Source organism: Ciconia boyciana, chromosome 1, assembly GCF_034638445.1.
Source record: "Ciconia boyciana chromosome 1, ASM3463844v1, whole genome shotgun sequence".
Classification (NCBI taxonomy): Eukaryota; Metazoa; Chordata; class Aves; order Ciconiiformes; family Ciconiidae; genus Ciconia; species Ciconia boyciana.
The window spans coordinates 146,447,767-146,474,237 of NC_132934.1; the positions used below are offsets into that span (position 1 = coordinate 146,447,767).

A 26,471-nucleotide genomic window follows, 5' to 3' on the forward strand; every position below is an offset into this window, starting at 1 on the left:
GAGTGGGTCGTCTGATGGTCGTGTGCCCTCTCTGCAGTCTTGTGCAGAAGTCTGAGATACCCAAGAGGAGTAGGTTTGTGTGTCTTGGTAACTGAACCCTGCCCACAAGTACCAAAGGGACATGTGAATCAGCTTCCAGGCCAGCCGAAGGCACTACTACAAGGTGTTGTGAAGCACAGGATTAGATAGACTGAGATCTGCCAGAGCCACCAGGGTGCAGAAATGCACTGGGCTCCAGGAGAATGCGTTTTAGTGTCAGAGATCCATTCACCTCTATATATTTACACCTGTTTTAATTAATTTCCTGGCAGGCAGTTTTTTTCTCCACATTATACCTCTAGTATGGAAATACTTGCTTGACATTATGATTATTAAGTCCTTCAGGCAAATAGTTTATTTCTCTCTGGAAATAAAAAGAAACCTAGGTTGGGCTTAGGGTCTGATTGCGAGTCTAAATTTGTTCTGTAATGTTAGTTATTTTATTATTGTTTGTTCACTTACCCTCTTTTTCCCTGCAGTAAATAAAAAAGGGTTTCTAATAAATATGAAATTACAGCTTTAGATAGTCTAACAAAATTAAACTAATGATTGTGTGTGCAAACAATTTATTTACCACCTTGGGATGAAAATTTAGAGTGTATTTGTAAGATGACAGCAGCACACCAGTAATTGCCCAGTAGTCTGTGAGTCTGTCTGGCAAGTGTAACTGCCAGAAACAATTCTAGATGAAGTAGGTGTATTGTTTCTTGCTTTATTTCTACAAGCAAATGTGTCGTGAAAATTTTATAGAGGCATATGGTGTACTAGAAGAGGTTGGTTATCTGTTTACTATCTTGAGTGGTAGGTAGACAATGGATGATCCTTCCTATTTACAGAACATTCGGAGGCAGCAGGAAAGTGAAATATAAAGGTTTTTCTAAACCTATTATAAACTAATATCAACTCTTCAGCTCTAGAAATATAACGAGGGGCTGAAATGGACAAGAGTTGCTTGCAGTTATGTGGTGAAAATTGGAACAGCAAGACTAAAACTGCATTTGCGATAGACATTTGATTCAGATTCTGGGGTATTTAGTTCAGAGGCGGCTTTGTTTCAATTCTAATTAGCCCAAGTTGAGTAACTTGCCTGTGAAAACTGAATTGGGGTTCATATGAGGTGCCTAAATTCTGAGTGCATTTGTCCTAGGTTGCGTATGCAGTCAATGGAAAGAGAAGTGCACCTCCAGAGGCTTCAGCTTGCCTAAGATCTAAATGGCCCTCTAGAGTAGCTTATCTTTCTCCACTGGCCTGGGGCAATTACGCATCTCACTCATGTAAGTGCTTAAAATTCAGCGGGATGAGCCTGGGCCTGAGGACTTATGTTCTCTGAAGAAGTAATAGATGTTTTCTTTTTCTTTGTCCTGTCATTCACGAAAAAGAAAATGTGGTCATCATATAGCCTGCATCTAGAATCACTGTCCATACAACAAAATACAAGATTGGCTTCATTTCAGATGTTTATTATAGCGTGTAGTATTTCTTTCCTTGGAAGCTTTTGCCTTTTTAATGCCCAGCAATATTTGGTATTATGGGCTGTGAAGGAGTTTTTCAATGATCAGAAGCGTTTGGAGTATGGAAGCTGTAACTGAAATATGCAATCACATCTTTCTGCTGAGAAATGATCGCGCGTCTGTGGTCGGGAGGGGTCCAGGGCTGGGGAATTAAGAATGCGATACACTAGCGCTAAACTACAGCAAGAGTATCCTGGGGGAGCTTCTCACGGGGTGCCATTCCTGTTGTCATCCAACATCCACTTGAGTTTCTTTTCATTGCCTTCACTGCATAATGGCTCAAACGATGAACTTGTTATTTTTGATAAGAAAAGAAAAAAGAGGGAAAGGGGGAGGTGGAGTAAGGAAAGGGGAGGTTAGGGAAAGGGAGGGGAAGGAGAGGGGAGAGGAGTAAGGCAAGTGTAAAGGAAAAAGAAGCAATGGTTTGGAGTGGGAAAATTTTAATTATTATTAAGTAGTCAGCAAGCTACTAGAAGGTTCAGAAAATGGTGTTTTAATCTGGTTGCCTAAAGTTGCCAAGTGTTCAGTTCATGAGTCATCTTGTGTCAAGTATCCAGCAGAGTGAAAATGTTCTTTTTCTTGAAAGATGTGAGACGGGTTACTGTATTGCAAGGTCACAAGCTGGTGTTTGGGTGCCAGATTCTGAGAGCTCTGAAAAAACAAAACCTTGAGCACTAAATGAGCTATAAGTAACACACTGAAAGGCACTATATTGTGGTCTAGAATTATTTAGTAAAGAGCCACTGAAAAAAATCTTAAGAAATCCTTGTAAAACAAGTACTGTTCATTTTGTTTCGGCAAGAAAAAAAAAAACTTAGCCACTTTCTAAGTTAATTTATCTCATAATCAATATTTACATTCCTAGATTTGAGCAGGCTTTCTCATATTTATAATATTTGTATTTCAGAACAAATGTGCTTCCATGCCTACTTTATAGATTTGAGGAAAAAAACTATTTTGTTTTTATGTATATATTCTTTCGAGTGTTGTATACAAACAAACATCAAAGCAACAATGCAAGGATTATAGATCTAGCTGAAACTATGTTAAATTTTTACAGACTATAAGTAAACAGTGTAGGATAAAATTTTCTTTTTATTTTCATTTGTAATTTGTTGTTCTGTCTCTTCATTAAGAGTCAAAAAGGAAATACTATCTCCTACTAATCATTGCCACTGATTTTCTATCCTGTTTATATATGTTGTCATTTGTTTTATGAAAGACAAAGGGAGACCTTGTACTGGCATTAGTAGTAAGTGATTTACATAATTTACCTGTAGTCTCACTATTCGTATCTGTTGTCAGATCAGCATTGTGTACCAGGGAAATGTATCCTGGTTTCACCATGGTGTTTATTGGTGACCCCAATTTACCAAAGTTGACATTTGGGTACTCTCTTTATCCTTGTCCTCTTTTTGGTGAGCCCTTGGGCTTTATGTACTGCCAATGAGAACAACATCAGCAAACCAACTGCTGAGGACAGTGTGAATATTAATGAATATTAAGATGTTTTCTAAGACAATAAAAATGTTCTGAAAGTTTTTCTGCAGCTAAAATAGTTCCTTTTCTGCAAACTTTCCGAGTGTTTTCTAAGGCCCAACAGTCCACAGGCAATCAAAGATGGATGCAAATACGTGTGGGAGTACAGAAGGGAAAAATATGAAGCATTTTTGTTATAGGGAAAACTATTTGGCAGGAGCACACTCTGTGAATTAGTGCCAGCCAGATTATATTGGTAGACAGAGATCACATAATAGTCCAAAGCTACCAAAAGAGGACAGATGCAAGAAAGAAATGTGTTTATCTCATGTTTATGGGGATGCAAATGATGTGCATTTGTGTACGTCAAATATCCTCAGAAGCTTCTAAGTGGCTGCCCGTGGAGTTTGGGGTTGCTTCTTCACTAAAACTGACATCATGGAAATTTGGCAGACGCTCTAGTTTGATTAATGTAATTATTTTTTTTATCTAAATAAGGTTACTTTTTAATCAAGTTTGCTTTAATATTTTCATTGAGCTGATTCAATTGAACAAACAGACAAACAGCTACCGGTTAACAAAGCCATTACATCCTGTTGCACACCTTTATTCTGTGGCTGCTAATACTGCAGATTTGTGTTGGTGACAAAAGAAAAGTGCTGATAGGAAGGTGAGCGCTAACAAATGCAAAAATATTGTATCTGTAGTGCACAGTATAAACTGCATTACTATTTTTTGTACAAGAAATGCAATAAAATCTGCATAGCAGGCTGACAGCTCTACTGTCCTCAACTATCACATACATCTCCCTAGCTTTAGCCGAGTTGTGTCATTGTTTTTGTACAGATATTCATTGTGTCAGCTGACATTTTACTGCTTTCTATTTTTTGCAGCCTGAAATGACAGTCACTGATTCTGAAAGAAAGAGGTGTTTTCACCTGTTAGCCCCAGCAAATATTAAGCTGAAGAGGCTTGCTATTTCTAAGCAGATGATAACTTCTTTTTAAAATTAATTTTGTTTCTAAAGATAATAATAATAAAATTATGCAACAGCAAGCAATGAGCAAATCTTGGATTGTAACCACATACTCTAGTTAGTTACGGGCTGACGTTTTCCTGAATTGGAAACCCTGAAAGGGTAGCGCAGCTCTAGAAATAAGCTGATTCAGCCTTGAGTTCAATACACAGGCAATTGGGAACTCATTTGTTTACCCTTTTTTTTAATATCGTAAGTATAAAGTAACACTATCTTTCTTTGTTCTGCATCCACAGGGTGTCAATTACTTTTACTTCAACAGTGGCTTAAATCTCGAAAGTTGAAGTGAAAAATAAAGGTTTTACTAAAACATATTTCAGGCATATTAAAATACATTAATATATAAACAGCCTTTGAGTGTGTTTCTTTTCATCTTTCCATTCATCTGGTGCTTCATAATGTGCATTCCAGACAGAATCAATTTTGTAAATACTAAATAATGAAATTGTTTTTGTGACTATTAATTAATTAATCATTAAAACTGTAACAGCACACGTGGATATTACCGTGCTGAGGTTCATGCAGTTTGATAACATACAGGGTCTTGTTACCTTTTTGGTGAGAAAGGGAAATGAATGCTTTTGGTGTTATTTGGTCCAGTCGTGGTGTTTATTTACAAAGGAAACACACAAAAGCAAGAATATGTGCAAAGTCCTGTTTTCCTGGTCACACTGTGCATAAACAAGAGGAATCTTCCTTGTGTTCAGAAATAAGGTGGTCGCTGCCACACAAGTACTCTACCCCAGAAAAACCCCTCTGGGTCTTGGCTTTCTCCCAGGGCTGCACAGGCAGCATTCTCCTCGTGGATGGTGCATTTTTACTCTGGTCCTTTCTTCCTTTCATATATATCTTTATAATGAAACTAAACTTTCAGCATCTGCATTTTCAAACTGTCCTCAGACACTGGTATGATACATACCTTTTCTTGCTGAGCTGAATCATGTGTAAGGTGCTGTCCTCCTAGTATTTTGGCTATGTCCATTCTTTCACTGGAAGTCTGGGTTCTCTGGTAAAAGCATACCTGTGCAAATATTGTATCTCCTTTGGACTGAAGTGCTTGCCAGGCTTCTTAAGGATGGTGCATTAGGGTTTGGGTGTTTTTTTCCTCTGTCTTCAGTAAGGCATATGACAGATAAATATTTTTAGTGTCAATCTCTGTTGCATATGGGTGTCATTCTGTGTTCCTTTTATTTATGCTGGTTTAAAATGTATCAGCTAGTGACACTGTATCATGTGATGGTAATAGCTAATCAAAATATTTACTTCTTTTATTGCCAAACGAGGGAGAGCACAACCCCTCAAGCCAGTCTGACTTCATTGCAACAGAGTATTTGTATTTCCGAATCATTTCCATCTCTGCTGTATGGATTATTTCTACGCTCTACCTAAATCGTAAACGTACAAAAGGGTAAAACTCAGTCGTAGCATTTTCTGCAAAGCTGTTTCTTCTTGTGGAGTGATAGCTACACAAAATGAATGGGGTTTCGTCATTATGGTTGGAGGCCCTTGTAACAACTGCACTGCATCTTTAAACAAACATTAGGGCTGAAGTTGAATGGTTTTACGGTTGTTCCAGTTTGCTTCTGAGACAGAAAACAGCAAAGAACTTTGGAAGTTACTTAGTAGTTTAAAAACTTAAAGAATAAGAACAATATTGGTGGACCAAGATTGCTGAGGATTTTCTGATTAAAATTTTCTGATTACAACTTCACAGTTAAAGTGATCAGTGAAGGGAAAATGTGTACACTCCAGAATATTTTTTTAAGTGTTGTGTTTAAAGAGCATGTTTTGAGTAAAGGGTACCAACTTTTTTTTCTGCATATAAAGAGTAAAAGAATAAAATGTTCAGTAAAGACACAACATATGAAGAGTAAAAGAATAAAATGTTCAGTAAAGATGCAATATTCAGAACAGAAACTTCTAAAAATTATTTTTAGAAGGGAGTTTTAAAAATTGCTTAGAAATAGTTTGGCTAATCCATCCGATGGATGTTTGAGCATCCTGGGAAAGTTGTGATATGTATTGTTTATGAGGGAAACAAATAAGAAAATACAATGACTGCATCAGATTAGTTTGGTTGCAATCTATTGTGATTCACTCCTTGGTAATGAATATTTTAATTACTCTCAACAGTTATCCTCAGGTCCTTTTGAGGAACTTATTTGAAATCTATATAATTCAAAGAAAAGTCTCTAAATGACTAAGTGCCATTTCCTTAATGCTGTATGTATAACTATCCAGGTAGTTAGATCTGAATGAACTGTCTCTCCTGTAAATACCTTTCGTTCTGTAACGCAACATTAAAACACACAGCAATACCAGCCCGTGGAAGCTGCCAGAAAGAGAGGGATCAGTAGCCAAAGTTACCTTTTTTACCTACATCTAAATCTTAGAATAAAATGCAGAATGCTTTTGGCTGAACTTTGGAAGTCTTTCAGCTTTCCTCTTCCTTCTGTCTGTTGAATTTATGGGCCTGGTAAATTTGAGCCCAGGTGGCTCAGATCATATGTAAAAACCTGAGCATATTGATAAAGTAGTTGGTTTTTAGGTGGCTTCAACAATCTGTATTTTTTCCAAGGCAGGGAGTTATATTTACTACCTGTGGGGTTTGGAGAGGTTTAGATTAGTGAAGTTTAACCTGGTTGCATCTAACAGTGAATAAACACAGTTGATGCACAGAATATGGCAAGAGCCAACACACAGCAACCAGCAAAGTTCCCAAGACCACCCCTGCAGAATTGCATGACTGTTTGGTATTCACAGCACTTTTATAAGGAGGAGACATACTTATTAAAACACATTCACGTAAATACAAGTGCTGGCTTGTGGAAAACGATTGATTTTAACACCTTAAAATGCTCTGTTTCAGTTTCTGCACTGTTACATCTGTGTGAATTCAGACTAAATCCACAGCAGAGAAATAAGGAGGAATCTGTTGCTCTGGTCTGATAATATTGTAACAACAAGTGTAATCTGAAAAGCACATAGTGGCAGAAACAAGTCTGGGGGAATACATTTAGAGGAAGAAATATGATTTCCATGGAAGGAGGAATGCATTTAAAAGCACAGACCAAATCAGATATACTCAGAAACAAAAATATGGCAAAGAGGATAAAGCTCCAGTGGCATAGACCATATAATGGATGACTGTGGGTGGAATACTAAAAAAATCAATAAATGAAGAATTTGCCTGAGTACAAACTCAGTTTATAGGAGAAAGAAATATCTAGCAGGCAGAAACCAACAGAAAAAGTCGGTGTTTGCCCTGAAAGGAGGGAAACATACATGTTTAATTCTGGGTTGTATTTAGTCTTGCATCATAGCATTCTACACGAATCATTATTTTATTTTTTACTGGGAGAAATGTACATCTGCTTTATAGGAGTACAACCCCATCAGAACCTGTGGAGTTCTAATAGCATCACATTAGCTGAATCTGGCCCGTTACTTGGAAATTGTCTGTCTGAGCTCAGTCCAGAATCTGAATCACACAACAGAAGTATTTTAAAATGTGCAGCTCTTCTGCTATGACTCTGTTCTAGAGAATGCTTATCGGGGCATGGACATGCCATAGGTCTGGTGCTTTAAAGCAATGAATATGCTCTCATCCTAGGTACAATAGTAACTGTAGTTACATGTAAACTGCACACTATCACTGTTGCAGGTTTTCATCAGTATCCTCTCCTTTTAATGCTTTCTTTCCATCAAAATTGAACATAATCCTTGAATGCAAGAACAGGCATATTTAAAATAAGACTGTGATAATGCTAACATGATGATGTAGAAACAGTCTGAAAGCAGCAACTGCTTATACCTGGGCTGTAACTTACACCCTGGTTTTGCCAAGTGTCAGGGTGCCAAAGCAGAGCTTTACCTCTGCTTTGTGTCTTCTTTCTTCATCAGCCTGTCTCGTGAGCTCTTCCCTGTGCATCAGTCACACTTGGATCCTGATACTGGGGCATCAGGCTGCTCCTGGGAAGCTCCAAAGACCAGGTCACAAAAGCACAGAGGTCTCCAACTCCTATTTACCGACCCATCACGCCACTCAAACTACGCCCTCAAAGCGGGGTGTTGTCTCCCTTTCCCATACTCCTGGGCCTTTGCATCACTTTTTGGTGAGGCAGCCCGTCAGCAGATGGCATCAGGCATCTCCACACGTTGCGGAGGTGCAGCTTGTCACTGTCATCCCTCCACTATCATTAGACCCCATGCATATGGTTTCACATGCTCCCGAGGTCCATGTTTTGGTTTCCCAGTGCACACTGATGTGTGTGTGCAGTGTGAAGTACGCACTTGAATAGGATTAAGATATGTAAATAGCTTTGTGGCTTTAGCTCTAAGTGTTCTGGGACAAGTCCCACAACTTCAGGTTTAGTTCAGATTTTCTGTTTTAACACTATAAATCATCTGAAATAAACACTTGGAATCTTTCATTAGTGACAATCAATGACAGCAACCAACGAATCAGATCAACATTAAGTAGACAACTGATGCTTCTAAATATAATTAATGCTTTTTTTCTAATAAATTTGAAAAAATCTGATTAATTTATACTGATTAATTCCCATGAAAATTTGAACAATTTATTTGATGAGAGCTTTGGTAAGGAGTTTAAGATCGTAAGTAATTTAGGAGCCTACATCCTAACTGCACCTAGGCACCTTTGAAAAAAAGATCTGTTGCCTATTTTTTTATATAAATTGGAGTTTATTTTAGGACTTTCTCTGAAAGGTTAATGCCACATGATGAAGTGTGGCTGGGTGGTTCTTGAGGCAATCAATGGTAAACTGTCCTAGATTACATCTGAACATGGAATGTTTCCTTCCCTGGGATCAAGGTAATGCGTATGCATCCCTACATGTTGTGCTAAGACATAGGTGCATACATTCCCTTCATCTTCTACTATTCAGTTTGAAAGAAATCAGCGTATGTGGTGCAGGGAAAGAGTCATAATATACTCCATTTTTCATGTCACTGAGCTAAACAAGCCAGTGTTTTATTCATAAGACAGGTTCTCTCTTCCCTTGGACTTTTATTAGCCCTTCTCTACATCTTTGCCAGTTTAAGTTTTTGAGAAAAGGTGTCCAGAACTTCACAGAGCATTTTAGGTGAAATTATAACTGGTATCTTGTGCAGTGGCACTGCTACTTCCATCACCTGCTGCATGCTAGAATTACAATGGTATCTTTCACATATGCACTTCACTAGTAACTCATAGTACTCTTGCACCACCCAAAATACCCACCTTCATCTTCCATGCTTCCTACCAACTGATCAGCTGACATTGTTGTCATTCTTAGTCTCTAGGCGCATGACTTTCCACTTCTGTGTTCCCCAATTTCAAACCACTTCATCCTCTTTGAAAGGAGACCTTAACTAAGTAGGAGTAACTGGAGTGTGTCCCGAACGTATGACAGTCAAAGAAATTCTAGCCTTATGAAAGGCAGGGGCTAATTTCCTACATTTTTCAATATAATTTGTATTTGTCATTACTGGAAACACCCAAATGAGTAGTCATTTGAAGAATATTCCTGCAAAGGAAGGTCAACCAATTCTGAAAACACAAAGTATGTAAAATAAATTCTTGTACTCCAAAAAAGCAGTTTCACCTACTGATATTTTTAAAATCAATTTTAATTAAATTAACCTTCTAGAATTCATGACCTCAGGTAAAGGTTTTGAAACAATAGCTCCAAGCAGTGACTCTTCATATATTTCAGATGGCTTGTGAATGATCAGGAAATTACTTTTTTGAAATGATAATGTTAACCAGAAAACACTAGCTTTTTAAAGCCTAGGTAGGGGAGCCATGTTACTGAAAATATGAGTTAGTGTGACAGGAAGACACTGGATGTTTCTCTCATGTACACTAGTACAGAACCAGGATTTAAAACCTGCATGCCTGCACATACAAATGCATGTATAATCTGTGTATCTGGTAGGAAAGGTAAATCCTTTGTATTTAGTTACATTACTAGGGACCCACTTTATGAATCCATTTGGAATATTTCTACCATGTCGTGTTATTCTAATAACAACACGTACATCAATAATGCTAGCAAAGGCCTTTTCTAAACATAAAATAAATCACTCCACTGGGGAACAGGGTCTGAATTCAAAGAAAGTCAATTCTTTTATTAGTGTAAATGCATTTGTTACAGTTAGTTGTAAAAGATAACCAATCAACCATGTTTTTCCAATGCATCAATTTCCATCATTATGACCACATTTCTAAGAGCTTTTTGCCCAGTATAGCATCAGATGTTTTAATGTGCTCAGCATCCAGCAGCTTTTACTCTGAAGGCGAGCTGCTGGATTTGGGACCATGTCGAAAAGCTGGCCATATAGGAATTAATTCTTTGTGAGATGAACTTGGACAAATGTGAAAGAGATAATGAAAGACTAGGTTATATCCTGAAGTACAAATTCCACATACGTTTCATTTCTGAGTTTGAGATATGGTCTACTTTTTGTTGTTTTATATAATTAATGATTTGGTAATTCTGTTTCCACTAGTAACTGATAATTGCAGTTCTAATTGGAAAAAGATACAAACTTATTATGGTCGTCACAGAAACTAGCTAATTGTGTAGAAAAAGTGTCTGTTTGCAAAAATAGGAACAGAATCAAAATTCACTATAGCACTCTAAGGTGGATGAATAATTATTTTTGGCTTGTCCACTGATCTATATTGGCATGCAATATGGTTTTAGGTACATCTTTCTCATCTAGCAGAGTTTGAACTATTTACAGGTTTTGTACCATGTAGAAAATTTGATATTTGGTTATTAGCAGAGCCATTTTGTCTACATACTGTAAATAAAATCAGATCGTTTAATAGTGAAACAAACATTCTTAAAATTTAAACTACTAAAAGAATTTATCTGTGGGTTGAATAGATACTTTGAAGTCAAATATTTCCTTCTTTACTGGCATGATCTGTGCTCTGTGTATGAGAGGTGATAACCTAACCAACTTTGCACTTGGTGTGAATAGTGCGACTTCTTGATTTGTTTGAGACTATGTTGCTCTTGCAACAGTTGTCAGAGTTCAGCTTCTCCTGATCAAATCACCCTAGAAACCCATTGCACCCTCTTTCTGCAATACATTTTATCACACCAGAGAGTCCAGAGACTCTCCAGCGTGCTACGGTGTGGAGCAGCAGCCTCGCCAGCATAGGCAGACAGCAATCTGTCAGAAATACGGACGTAAAGCCAGCAGCTACTTCCTTGCACTGCAGCAAGACCCTGCATGGCAGGCGAGTGGCGTTGGCTGCCTGGAGGCTTGCATGGCTGTTGCGTGGTAGCGGCAGGCAGCTGGGTGGCAGCAATTTGTCCCTGGGCACAGCAGCAAGTCCAAAAGCTGTGCTGTCAACAACTGACCCAAAATCCAGGGCTACAGATGGAGATGAGAGCAGCGGAGAGGCTGCACGAGGGGCTATGGGATTGGAGGTCCCAATTTGAGGAGACAGACATAACTGAGTGGAGAATCGTTCTGCAGGGGATTTATAGTTAAACAACTGTCTCCTGACATAGACCAGAAATATATGTAATTGTTGTGTTGTGTTGAAATGGGTAAATGCACCACTTTAATTGGGTTTTTAACCAATTTACAAATCTTTCAACATGTAAAAAACACTGAAATAAAATATGAATAGTGTTGCAGTTGGAAAATAAGGTCAAGAATATTACCCCTATCAATCAACATAAATTGGAAATAACACAGTTCTGACTTCGAGCTCCAAACTAATTTAAATTTCACATAGACTAAATATATGTATTATTTTCAAACAATATTTTCACTTGGAATAATGTATCTCTTGTGTTTATTTGCTAACTTCCCAACTGTAAAATAGACATCTTAGCTATCAATTCATTGCTGCGTCGTTTGCTTCAAAGGCATTTTACCTCTACTTCACAAAAATCTGCTTTTTTCGTGTTCTTATTCATGCTATGCATATACAAGTATCAAAAGGTAATAATTAGATGCATCTGCTTACATTTGCCAGGAGCAGATGTTAGACAAATTAAAGTGAACATAACTATCACTCAACATCATTAAAGAAGCAACTCTATAATAATTTCTGAACTTCGACAGGCAGTTAGATATTCTACATTGGCGTATTTATGCTATTTGCAAAAATCTCATGTACAAAATTATCTTCATATGCAGTTGAATAACAAATGAATTGTATAAGTGTTCCAGGTCCCAGCTTCTTACTTCCTTTCCCTATGGAACAAGTAAGTTGTCAGCCCCGACAGCAATGCTTATTAACACCACAGGACAACCACATCAGCTCACGAACAATGCAGCAGAGTCCTAAATGACTTAATAGCACACTCCAAGAAGATAAGGACATGAGAATGGCGTTATGAAGTTGGACCAGAAGTCCATCTTTCTCGGTCTCGTGTTTGCAACTGTGGGCAATGGTGAAGGCTCAAGAAGAGTATAAAAGTAGGATGAGATTAAATTGTGGTATGTATTTGATACTCTCCCAGCATCAAACTATGAAACTGCTCAGGGGCTTCCTGGGACCTCTGCATAGTTTTGGTGTCAAGCAGTGGGTAAGAACTGCCCAGTTTAAACACGCGCATCCATACACATATGCATGAAAACAGAGTATCCTTTCATTTGTTTGGAGCCCAACATCTGGTAATTGCTTTTGCTGCTTTCTGTTTCTTACAAGTGAGGAGCTCTGAATAGCTGTTGGCCTCCTCCACAACTTTATTACAGATATCTGCAATATATCACTTAGTTGCATCTTTTCTACGCAGAAAAGTCCTTGCATGTTTAGTCTGTCTTTATATGGGAGATGTTCTGTGCCTTTCATTCCCTTGCTGCAGTTCCTGGTGCCTTGTTATACTCTGTCCTGTTGGGGACGGGGACCAGAACTGCACACTGTATTCAATATGTAAGTAGACTAAAATGATGCAGTGCAATGATTTTTCCTTTTTTCTATATGTTTTCCAAACAGTCTTGACATTCTGTTTGCTTATTTTGACTTTACAGAATATTGAACTGATCTCTTCATAAAACTGCTAATTAATATCACAACATTTTTTTTCCTGAGTGGTCATAGCTCAGAACCTACTGCTTGGCCCATGGTTAGGACTGGGTTTCACCCATATGCATTACTTTGCATCGGCATTGAATGGTATCTGTTTTATCACTCAGGCATTCAGAATGCTGCTGTCCTTCTGCACCTCCTCACACTCACATCTTTCATTTTTACTATTCTGGGAAATGCTGTAGCAAATATAAGCACCTTAATGTGCATCCCCTGTCTATGCCGTTTATGAGGATGATGACCAGAATGGAGTCCTGCACAGATTCCCGTTCAGGTCTGCAAGTGACCTCTGCTGTTGTGGAAACTGGCTGCTAGGCTTTGTTGTTTGTTTCTTGTCTTTTACCTGGTCATTAATGCATGAAAGGACTACTTTCTTGTTCTACGAGGCTTTCTTTAAGACCATTTGATGATTTATGATAAGTGTTTATGCCTTTAGCAAATTATTGCTTATGTGGGTTTGGCTTGCTTTTCTATGTTTATCTTCTCTATTTTTTCTCCTTTGGATGTGACTTCTTATTTTGGAAGTACATGTTTTTACTTTTAATAAAATTGTTTACCTGAAATTTTAAACATTATGGGTTGTTTGTTTGTTACTCAACAGTTATTTTTGATATACAGAAGTTCATATTATGATGACTATAAGCAATCTTTTCTCCAACTTGAAAACGAGCTGCCTCATTTTTATACAATTTACTTTTTGAAATTAAAGACTCTTTTTATGTCATTTTAGACTTTTCTCGGTTGTAAAAGATGATTTGCCAATTCCATCAGGGTTATGAAGCACTTGTTCTGTCACAGCATTTTGACCCATGACTTGCACATTGCTCAGAACCAAGTCAAGAGTGTCTTGCCTTGTTTCAGCTTTCACCAAAAGCTCCTCCATGAATCAGTCATTTGTGGTGTCATTTAGTCTCTGCATCACACCCCAACCTGACATTTACCCAGTCTATGTGGGGGTGATTGAAGTTTCTGATTACTAATTTGTTTTTTTGCTACCTCTTAAATCTCTCTTGGCACCTCACTGACACCATTGTCATCCTGATTAGGCAGTGACAACTTATTTCTAATACTTATGTAGGCCTGGCGTTGTAATCCATAGAGATAATGTGTAACATTCAGTACAGTTAACTATCTGATGCAAAGCTTTATTTAACGTACACTATGTCCTTCTTTTTCTTGCCTGTGTAGTTTGTTTTATGTTACAGGTTTCCACTGACTGCTTTCCTTCCATCGAGTCTCTGATGCTCCTATTAGGTCAATATTCTCACTTAAAATTAGGTCTCTTAGTTCCTTTGTCTTATTAAAAAACTTCTGGCATTTCAATAGTAGCATGTATGCATATGATCTGGTTGTTTATTTTTCTATGCTATCTTTAAATGGTATTTTTGGGTGCAGAATGAGCTTAACTTGTGTCCTAAATGAGTTTTACCAGCTTCTGTCTTATTTTTTTCTCAAGGATATAAAGCTTTTTTAATTGCACCCCTCTATGATTCATCCCCCAAGCCAGATTTTCTTCTGCACCTGTTGGCTTTCCTATAGTCTTTAATTCAGTCCCCTTCTCTGGTAACCTTCTTGGTTTTTAGTTCTAGCAGCTTTACCGGAATCCTATTTTTGTTGTACAGACTTTGTACAAAGTTTGTCCAGTTCCTGATGAATCTAAACCCTTCATCCCTACACCATTGTCTGAAGGACTGATTCTCCAGCCAGCATGAAAAAGCACTGCCGGACCAAGAGCCGAGGTAGATGATCAAGGATATAATTTTCATATTTGAGGAGGCCATCTGATTATCATAACTGAGGTGCTCTGCAGAATACTAATTTCTGGCTGAAAGCAATGCTATATAGTGTAGCTTGCTTGTGCTCTTTTACTCAGCCACATTTTGTTCACCCAGAGGCCTCGTGGGGAAAATGATTTCTTGCCTCTTAAATGCACTTTGCTGCTTCTGAGGTATTTGACAATAGTAGATGAATTAGGTAAGTAATTGAGCAGTGGTTATAGGTTGTACCTGTGGTGAGGAAGACTCCAGTTCTTTAAATAACTGGTCTGTGTCTTTACTTATGAATTCGAGGAGCACCTTTGAAATCAGTGTGTCCACCTAGCACAGATTTATAGAAGTAATTTTGCTGCAGGAGAAGCATTACATACATCAGAGTAACTGTCTAGTGAGGGAAAAACACTTTGTGTGAGGGAGGTATATAAACTGAGTTTTAAGTTCTCAATGTTTTCACCAAATTTCCAAGGAAATTAAAGTATTTCCCTTCTGTCCTTCCAGTTGGTACCACACTAGGAGGAATGTCGCAATACAGAAGTAGCCCCTTCTGCTTTCAGTTACTTGAAGCAAACATACGGCAAAATACATTCACAGTTTTTTGTCTTTGCAGGTATCTTTTATTGCACATGCGTGTTGATGTTGGAAAATAGCCTACAATAGCCTTGAGGAAAGTATTGTTACTGTACGTAGATCACAGAACCATAGAATCACAGAATGGTTTGGGTTGGAAGGGACCTTAAAGATCGTCTAGTTCCAACCCCCCTGCCATGGGCAGGGACACCTTCCACTAGATCAGGTTGCTGAAAGCCCCATCCAACCTGGCCTTGAACACTTCCAGGGAGGGGACATCCACAACTTCTCTGGGCAACCTGTTCCAGTGCCTCACCACCCTCATAGTGAAGAATTTCTTCCTAATATCTAACCCAAATCTACCCTCTTTCCGTTTAAAACTGTGATGCCTTGTCCTATCACTACACTCTCTGGTAAAGAGTCTGTCCCCACCTTTCCTGTAGGCCCCCTTTAAGTACTGGAAGGCTGCTATAAGGTCTCCTCGGAGCCTTCTCTTCTCCAGGCTGAACAACCCCAGCTCTCTCAGCCTTTCTTCATAGGAAAGGTGCTCCAGCCCTCGGATCATGTTCGTGGTCCTCCTCTGGATCCACTTGAGCAGATCTATGTCTTTCCTGTGCTGAGGACCCCAGGGCTGGATGCAGTACTCCAGGTGGGGTCTCACCAGAGCAGAGCAGAGGGGGAGAATCACCTCCCTCGACCTGCTGGCCACACTGCTTTTGGTGCAGTCCAGGACACGGTTGGCTTTCTGGGGCTGCGAGCGCACATTGCCGGCTCAGGTCCAGCTTTTCATCCACCAGTAGCCCCAAGTCCTTCTCCGCAGGGCTGCTCTCAATCCCTTCATCACCCAGCCTGTATCCATGTTTGGGATTGCCCCGACCCAGGTGCAGGACCTTGCACTTGGCCTTGTTGAACTTCATGAGGTTTGCACGAAGGGGAAAGTAGCTGACACATTATCCACACTACAGGATCAGTTTTGCTCTAAGTATCCTAAGTAGTTACAAACCCCTTGGAGTGCCTGTTGTCATCAGAGAACTCTGCTGTAAAAAATCTGGCTACTGAAACTGGAAGTTTTGAGGATTTGTGACTAAATACGTGTTTCATGTCAGTTGTTTAGACCGTCCTGTTTGCAGCTTCAGGAGTCGGGCAGCATTGCAGTTTGAAACCCTCCTCATCTTTCTTTATGCAGTGACACATTTTGATTCCCTGGTTCCAAAAGCTATTAGCAGATCTTTGCAGGGTGTTCAGATCACATGCAGGAGGGGAGATGCTCCCTTAGCAAGACATTTCCCTTTAAAATCACTCACAACCTAATTTTTAAATGGCATTGGCAGGGGGCACGCTCTTTTCCACTTCTTTCCTAAGTCTCTATACAGCAAGAGGTTTGTGTGGGGTTGAATATCACGTATGCTTGTAATATTTCCTCTTGGGTGCAGCATTTGGCTTTTTTTACCCATTTATTGTGCACTTTCCCAAGTTTTATGAGCATAGTTGTGGCACGTGATGAGTTTATCCTACCGCAGTAATGAGTTTTTAGCAAATGCATTGTTTTCCTTTTGACTTAGCATGCATCCCAGTTTTGTAACTGCAAGATGTAAAGTGGATTTTAGTGTTACTGGTCGAGTGAAAGGGCGAGGTGAGGGAAGCTGGCAGCGTAAGTAACGTGTCTGGAGGGAAGGGAATAGGCTGCGCAGGGCAGTTCACTGATCACCTTTCCAACTCTCTGCCATTGCAGAGAAATCTCTTCTAGTTTATTTCCTCTACTCAAAAATGAACACATGACGTCCTGGTCCCAATGAACTGCCTATTTACATATAAAAAGCCACGGTTGCCAGGTCACCCTGTCGTGGTGTCTGTAGTGGCGGAGGCTCCCCATGGAGGGCAGCAGGGCAGGCCTGGCACCGAGGGCCCAGCCCAGCCCCAGCCAGGCGCAAGGCACTGGGGGGCACCGGGGCAGCCCCAGCCCCGGGCATCAGGCACCTCCCTGGGGATGGGGCCGGGCCGAGGCTGGCCAGGACGTGGGCCTGTGGGTGGGCTGGGTTTGGTGGGGCCCATGGCCAGGCAGGGCCCATGGCCAGGCAGGGCAGGGCTGTGGGGAGCTGAAGACCAGCCCTGCTGTGGCATTGCTGGGGCAGGGGCTGACAGCCCCAGTGGGCTGACATGGTGTCCTGGGCCCTGGGCAGATGGGGGGAGCCTGGGGGGCTGACATGGTGTCCTGGGCCCTGGGCAGATGGGGGGAGCCTGGGGGGCTGACATGGGGTCCTGGGCCCTGGGCAGGGTGGGGGGAGCCCTGGGGTCCGGCAGGGCCAGCGAGGTCTGGGGGGGCCCTTCAAGGCCTGGCGCATCCAAATGGCATGCGCCACGATATTGAAAAATACACGGATTGTGTTTCAAGTGATGTATTTTAAAAGCATTTGATGGCCAATGTGTTCTCCCTGTATTTCTCAAAGGGCATTTTGTTCATGGTGTCTGTCTTGATTGGGATTTTCTATAAGAATATCTGGTGGTTCAGACAATCACAGACAGCAAGCAGAAATTTGGGCGTCAGCCTTGCTGCTCTACTGCCAGTGAGGCTGGCTGGCTCCCAGAGTCAGCAAATGAATAGGTTTGGAGGTGAGAAAATTTAAAAAATTCTCCCCACAGTGGAGTAAATATTCCTTTTTTTAACCAAAAAGTGTGGATGGGAACAGATACGTATTTCAGTTTTCATTCAAGGGCATGTTTCCCTTAGCACTCTGTTCCTAAATATAGTTTTATTTGTTAACTCTGGAGTGATTAAAAAAATATCATACAAGTTCTGGAGTGCCTTTAGAAAGGTCTTTTTACAATTCTATGGTGACAAAAAGACTGTAGTCTTTTCAATCTGAAATACAGGTTTACTGAAAATTGTTTTGGATAGTTTTCATGTTCAGTCATAGCAAATAAGAGGGGCATAGAGTTATATATTTATGGTCACAGTATTTAAAACACATCTGTGTATGCCCAGCTATGGAGGCTCTTAACTACCTCCATCACTGCTGTCCTAGAACACCTTGCAGACGCCAGAAGAATTATGCATGCGTTAGTCTAAGAAATAGGAAAACCTGAAAAAATATGACAAATAATATCAACCTACAGGGCTTCCTTTGAGTTTTGTTTTTCCTTCCAGATTTTTATTGATAATTCAAGTAATACCAAAGAGTGATATCAGTTGATATATTTATAGAAAGACCAAAGTAGATGTATGAGAAGTCCTTCATTCTCTAAAATGGGTACCTGGTAGATCCCAAATTTTTAGCTTCTGTTCATATCTCATAACTGAAAAAAAAATCCCATAGCTTTAACATTTTAGGGCACTAGCTTGTTTCTCCAATTCACTGGTGGCACATCCCGCTACTGTGTAGGAGGCACAATCCATTAGTTGTCGGTTCCCATCTCTCTAAGGTCAGCTGCCTCAATCGTGGGAACCAGCTGACAGCTGATAAAGGTTGATTTTTTTCTTCCCTGTAGGTTGTTAGCAGGATTTCAATTAGTGCAATTAAATGTACCTGTTTTCTTGAGGTCCTGTCAGCTCTAGAATAAATAAATTTGTGCTTCATGAAGCAAGTTCAGTGCCTCACTGAGCCTAGCATTATTTTTCTTTCTTATAAGTCTTTTTTAAAGGATATTTGTTTTTTTTCTGACTTGATGTCTTTGAGAGTTTTCAAGTATAGCATCTAAACATTTGACATTTCTATTTCTACTCCTTTTTTTTTAGGAAGGCTCCATCAGATGTTGAATTTTATGTTGTATCTGTCCATCATCAAGTGGATTTTGATTGCAATTTGCCACAAAATCTTTGGACAGACCTTCAGGGGTGTAGTGAAAGACCATACTTCTTTTAGCTAGCTTTCTGCCACCAGATCAGAGAGTATGATACCCTTGATGTGTAAAGGTGTATGTTAGTTTTAGTTTGATCAGTCCTTTGGGAATAGAAACTCCTGATTACTGAGAAGCCTATGGTGTTGTAATACCTGTGATACTCTGAATCAGAGAAGGAATATTTAAGTATTCTCCCCCTACCCCCATCTGTCCGGGATTAAATAGCCCAGACTGACTTCTTATTGTTCTGACTTATGTCCCTGAACTGAAATATTTGCAGAACTTTCTTCTGTCTCTCTCCGTGTGCGCCTACCAAAGCTCAGCCCAAGCATGTGCTTCCTTGTCAGCTGGTGTCCTCTGATGTTTGGGTGAGAGAACACCCCAAGAGTGGGAAGGCATCCCCATCAGTTTGTTGGGGGCAGAGGATCACATAAAGAGCAAAGCCAATACTCAGCTTTTGAAGAGTAAGCTCCCGTGGCCGTGGCAGGAAGGTGCCGTGGGGCAGCACCCACCGAGGGTGCCCAGCTGCTCCCTTCACTCCTGTTGAGAAACTTCTCTTCTGTTGCAGTGACCACCACCTGTCCCAAAAAAACTGGGGAGAATCTGCTTTGGCCGGTTGCTATGTCAACTGTGCTCCCTGTGCCTGCAGAAAGCAGAGCGCTGGTTGGTATGGCAACCCTCCTCAGAGCACCCAGAGATGCTTGGTGGGGGACAGGCTCTTTGGAGAAGGCACCGTGGTTGCGGTGGAGACGGAAAATCTTGTGCCAAAGGGTATGAGAGGGCAGGAAAGACCCATGCAATCATACATTCATTTCAAAAACTTTATTTTGTAGCATCAAATGGTTTCTTGGAGGCTAAATATTTCCTTATATCTATTTATAACACCATCCTCGTGTGTTTCAGTAGAAGAGGAAAAAAATCATGGTAATTTGGTACAAAGGATACCAAGACAACATGAATATATGGCGGGTCACAGTGAAATCAGTGTAACTGAGCTGCTTTAGCATTGCATTTTCTTAACGGAAGAGTATTTTAGCCACATGCTTGGGAAAATACGTGCCATGTTTTCAACTGGTCATTATTATAGGGTTTTTGAGTGGTGCCAGAGAGAAGCGTGGATCAGGAGCTTATAGGCGAGATGAGTCTTGAGTATAACAGCAGGTAGACCAAGAAACATTAGAGGAAGGTGCTTTGGTGAGGTAGGGTGGATGTGTGTGTGTCTGTGTGCATGCACAAATCTCCTTCACTCAGGCTGCTCATGAACTACCTCTAACACCAGAGCAGTTCTAATCAGGCAGTTTTTTTGTCTGTCTTTGCAGACAAGACTTTGCAGAAGAATAGACTTTGGTGATTTTCTCCATTCACTGACTATTAAATAAGTAATGTATAGTTTAGACATTGGGAAAATCAAAATGTCAACAGGTAAAATGTAATGTAAATTTTTCTTTAATAAATCTTTAATAAAACTTTTTTCCATATGAAAGTTGCTGAAGCTTTAAGAAAATTTTGAATGCTGAGAAAACCGTTTAAGTGATCATCTCACACAACTGACTAGTATTGCTGGTAAATTCTGACTTTCTAAGGTTAGCCTTTCTGAATATGTCTTTATTACATTCATATTTAACTATGTGAATTAATGTGTGCATGAATCTATTTCTCAGGTCTCTTTTGTGTATAGTAGGGGGACAGATTTACAGCTATGCTGTCAAAGCGTAGGATTCATGAGTTTGGCTTTGCAACTCACGTTGGGCTTATTGGGAAGAATGCAACTCAATCATCAATGCTTCAGAAATAGCTCCTTATACTACAGCAGCCATATCTAATTTTTGAAATTATGTGGAAGGTGGGGGAAGGGACCTTGAAACTATATGGAGACTAAGGCATGGATTTTCAACACATCTGTTTATCCACTGAATGAGTATTTACTTTATTAACTCATCAAAAATAAATAATCCAAAAGCTGATTGTAATAATCACATTTGTCTGTTGGTCAAGAAAACCAGGACGTGAATTTACATCCAGGTGCAAATCTAAGACAGGAATCTGCGTTTCAAGTAGATACAAGGCTGTCCTCCCAAGCAGTGAAATAGTTAGGTTTTGCATAACTTTTTCCAATATTTCCGGTAATTTTCAATATATTTATTTATTTTGCATGAAAAATTCCTTTTTATTGACTGCCATGTTATCAGAATGCCATCATAATTATTAATTATAGTGTTCTATCTAGCAGTAATTTTGAAGAAACACAACATTTTTACGGCTAATGGAAAACTTTAACATCATTGATACATAATACACTAAGACTGTAAACAGTCATAGTCAATTTTAGAGCATTATTGCTGCTATAAGGCTGTTATTTTGATGAACAAACTATATTTTAAAATTTTTCTTTCCTTTTTATTGAGTGTAGGAGAGGAAAGCTAAAGATAACAAACCCTGTAAGAGAAAACAAATTATTGTTTGCTTTTAAGATTACAGCATATTAGTATTTATGGTTCATTAGTCCTATAGTCAGTGCACTAGGTACTGTACAGTAGCATACTCCAATACATTCTGCCTGTCTGAAGTGGCTTTGTAGTTAAATCATAGTTGTGCTTCCTACATGGTATGTTCAGTCTCTGAAGAGACAAATATCATGTAGAAAACACTTAAAAATTTGTTTGTATGTGGTTAGCACCATATAGTATTTGTGAGTCTCTGTAATTCTTGCTTAAGATGTTTTGAAATCACAGATAATACACACGAAGCATACAGTTATATTATGTTCTATTTAGGTTGCGATATAGGCCTCTTTACCATTGTGTCTAAATTCCTTCCCAAGTACTATCTACTCTTCGAGTTTTTTCTTTTTTTTTCCCCCCATGGAAAACTATGTTGAAAAAACACCAGCACACCTTTCTGTGTGCCTTTCCTTACATTAGTGGCATCGTTGCAGTGCTAGAAAGTCAAGGATGCTCATCACCATTCTTTATCCTTGTAGGATGTTCCATGGTCTTTGAATACACAAAAGAAAGCTCATGTTGCCTGTGCAGTCCAGCTTTTCCTGTTTTGAGGACATTTCTCCTGTGCTTCAGAAGCACCGTGTTTGTCTTTCTGTCAGGTCTCTGAGTGATTTTGTTACCATTCTCGACCTGAAGCGTCTGTTACTGTGAGGAACTGGAGAAGGGAAAGGGGGACCTTGGATGTGGCATGGTATTGTATGAGAAAAAAATATGATTTATGGAGGCCTTTGCTGCTGAGGAAATTGTCCACTGCTCTGTGCAGTAGTTAGAATTTCCTAAAGCTGGCAGCTCTGTGTCATCTTTGACATAAAATAGCACCCCAATACAGTAGCTGTAGTGAGATTAATCTCTTCTAGCTTTAGACATTTACCCTCTTGACCTCTGTATCAGAGCTAGTCATCATAAGCTCCCCTGGAGGAAGGTGGCCCTTAATCAACTTTGTAGGCTACTTACCTGGGGGTAGGAGTCCATTTCCTCATTTTACCTGACAAATACCTAGTGCATTTTTCTAGTCCACACTCAAACCATTTTTGCATTTTCCTCTGGAGTATAGAAAAGGGGAAAACTTTCTTTATGGGTATAAAGCCTAGCAAAGTAGCTAATCAAAGAATGAGAGCTGACATCCTCGTGGGTTTTAATAAGCTTAGTTTCTGCTGGTGGTGACTTTGGTGGAGCTGCCCTAAGGAGCTGGCCTTTCCTGCTAATTTTATCGCTCCTTGCACAACCAAGCCATTTCAGTGCAGTTATAATGTGAGTTTGCTGCTGCTTTTTGCTTTGAGCTTATCAGAAAAAGCGTGATGATGAACAAGCATGGTTCATATTCATTCTCTCTATCCCGTCGTCTTCAGAGCAGGTCAGGCTGATAGAGCACAAATGTACAGTGATCCTTCAAGGTGTGTGGTAGCACACATGCTTTCTTGGGCACTCTATTTCTGCCACGTCTGTTGTTCAAAGTGCAGAGAGTGGGGTTAGGCAGATGTGTCAGTGCATCTGGATAGTATACTGCCATTGCAGAAGATGCTGCGTGAGCATTTTCCTTAGTAGATACCAAGCGAAGAACTGGGAATGAGCTGATATTTTGCATGCAGTAATGTACTTTTTTTTTAAAATAACTTTTTGGGGTATCATTGCTTTCAATACATGCAAATACAGTCATATACATTAGCAGACATATAGATAGGGGTTTTTTTATTTAACATTAAAATGAAATAAAAAGTGAAGGTTAATTGAGAAAGCACTAATGAAATGTGTACCTTAGAGGATGTATTTTGGAAGTTTGTCTTTCAGTCAAGACACTGAAAGATCTTGATGTTTGCTGGATGTTGCTGTTTCTGTGTGCAATTTGCAAACTTTTGTCTCAGTTCTTCCCTGCCATAGTAAATTTTAGTCAAATAAACAAATAAAATGACAATTACTGCTTGTGTTGTTACATATGCTTTACTTAGCTACTTAATTACTCCATTCGTTAGCTGTTAACATGTATTTTATCTCAAGCCAAAGGAAGAAGGAGCCTAGCCTAAAGCTCTCTTCTGCTTAAATGTACTGGTTCTCTTATATTTTAGGGCTAGCCAGTTCACTTCTTTCAATGCTGTGCAGTGCCACCCCGTCTCTTTATTTCTGTTTTGCGTTATTTTGCACATATATTGTGCATTTATACATCGAGAGCTTTTGGTGTAGTGCACGTGTGTCCATAGCTTTTATAACCCCTGATTTCTTGACATTGATGTGCAAACCATTATAGAATCCAAGCACACAGCAAATTTTGAATGTTAATAGAAACAAGCTGTAATTAAGATGCAATGGAGCTGGTAGAGGATATTTGTTCTAATGCATCAGTGTCAGAAAATTGGTTGTAGAGAACATGAGGAGAGATGTGGTCTTCCTGACGTGCTAATGGGAGCGAGGCAGGTGCACCCAGTGTAGCATGTACCTCGTTCAGCGATGAGCAGGGACTATTAGTCCCACTGAAGAAAGCTTCCAACAAAGGTCAGAGCACGTTCTCCTGAGCAGTCGTGTCAGATTTGAGTTTTGAAGGATGAGCTTCCTTCCAGGCAGTTCCACACGGGCTCCTTTCTCCCATCACCAGGCCCTTTTGTTTTCAAAGGTTTCCTATTAGTTTCCTAAAATAGGAACAGCTTGTCCTTGATATCTATAATGATTTATTTTTCTAAGCAATTAGAATTGATTTCTTAAAGCGATAGCAGCTCCCTCATTAAAGAGAACGAATCACTGAATAAAAAATGCAAAGGTTCTGACTGTGAAAGGCGTGCTCAAGTTTCATTTGATTTCATGGAAAGGCTGAAGGGCTTGAGGGAAGCAGGGCAGGATCAGTGCCTGAAATTGGGCTGTGTCCACATGAAACCCATTACAAGAACGGACTGTTCCCAACAGCTGGACTTAGAAAGCCTGAGCATCCTTTTCCCAAACAAGCAGCAAGCCTGAGGGGTTTTGCATCACCAGCTTGTAGACCCAGATGCAAATGCAGGTATCCTGTGGCTTGCACACCTGCTGCTAAATATTTAAATGTGTTTGAAGATCGCATAAATTTCTCAGTGTTTTGTGAAGAGTTTCATGACGAGTTTTATCGTTTAGAGCACTGCTGTAATTTGAAAATCAGAATTTTAATGGCCTGTACTTACCATCTCATTTTTTTCATTGTTAAATATGGCAATATTATCAGACCTAAAACCAGTGTTTTCTTTAATTATAAGCATTAATTTCCATATATAAGAAAGTATTATTTTCAGATGTTCACCTTTTTCATTTCATGCATAAAAACAGGCTTTCTAAAAATGAAAACATCCTTCCACGCTTTGAAAGTTGTGAGGGAAAGAAAAGACAAAGGTTTTTCTTTCCTAACAGGAAATTTTGCTATTTCGTGTGATTTTTTGTTTTTCAATTTTGTTGTCACTTAACTTTAAAATGTTCCTATATTTTATTTGTTTTTAATAATACCATGAATCTACTGAATGAGGCCTATTGTCTCAGACTTTCAAAGTGTTTCAATATAGCATTATTACGACATGACCAAGTCAAGTTAGCAAATTCTGAAATGAAATAAAGAATTTTAAAATGGTTGGTTTAGGCTTCGGTATCCATGTTTAGGCTCTTATGTTAGTGATCACAGCTCTTAGCAGGCACCATGAACCTTAACTGACAAAAGTTATGAAAACCAAACATCGACATTAGTAGGATTTTACTGCAATTTACTGTTCTTCTAAGTACCTATGTAGCCTGTTGATGAGAAAATCTTTATGTCACTGCAAGATGCAGTCTCACACAAAGGCACATGTATAGACAACATCTTTGCAGTTATTTTTCAGATACAATTTTGCATACTACTTCAAAATACTGTGAATGTTTTTCCATTCATCTATCAGTTTTAAAAATGGGGAAGATTGCAGCATTTACCTATTGCCTCGTTTATCATTCCACAAACATGATAATTTTGGATAGTTGTCAGGGGGATTAAATGAAATAAATGGAGGAGCAGGACAAAACATACCACTAATAACTGAATTTCTTAAGATTGGAAATTCTCCCTTAGACTAGAGTGATACTTAAATTATTAGCATTATTTAATAAGTTATAGGAATATTTAATGTTTTTATTAAGCATTTTTTCCCCAAAAAATTTTAAAATTAAATTAGAGCAAGAGCAAAATAAGCTAGTGACAGGGAAAAAAATATTTTTCTAATTATGCCAAGTATGATTGACTGTTGTACTTCTCTTTTTTTCTTCACCAGGATTACACTTTGACTATGTATTTTCAACAGTACTGGAGGGATAAGAGGCTGGCTTATGCTGGTATACCTCTCAACCTCACGCTTGATAACCGAGTGGCAGATCAACTCTGGGTGCCTGACACTTACTTCTTAAATGACAAGAAATCATTTGTGCATGGCGTTACCGTGAAGAATCGAATGATTCGCCTTCACCCAGACGGAACGGTGCTTTACGGCCTCAGGTCTGTACTTCCATGATGAAGACTTAATCACTGTCGTTATGTATTGTTGATATTTCCTTCCTGGTACAAGGTTATTACAAACATTGGGTGGTGTATTATGTAACCTTCCCTGTAACTCTGAAAGATGCCTGTAGAAAACAAATGACACACTCAATGTTTCTTAATTTTGCCAGAAGCATCTTCAGTCAGGT

General features: G+C 39.4%; 1 protein-coding gene across 6 annotated transcripts in view; it reads left to right on the top strand.

The window, feature by feature from the left end:
• GABRB3 (gamma-aminobutyric acid type A receptor subunit beta3) overlaps nucleotides 1-26,471 on the top strand; it is a 115,245-nt gene that overhangs the window by 53,834 nt on the left and 34,940 nt on the right. For all 6 annotated transcript variants that reach the window (XR_012040343.1, XR_012040344.1, XR_012040345.1 and 3 more), the window contains exon 4: nucleotides 26,060-26,280. Coding sequence is in view for 3 of the 6 variants with exons in the window: in XM_072849631.1 (XP_072705732.1) it covers nucleotides 26,060-26,280 (221 nt within the window). In the remaining 3 variants the exon portion in view is untranslated. The remainder of the gene's footprint in view (nucleotides 1-26,059; nucleotides 26,281-26,471) is intronic.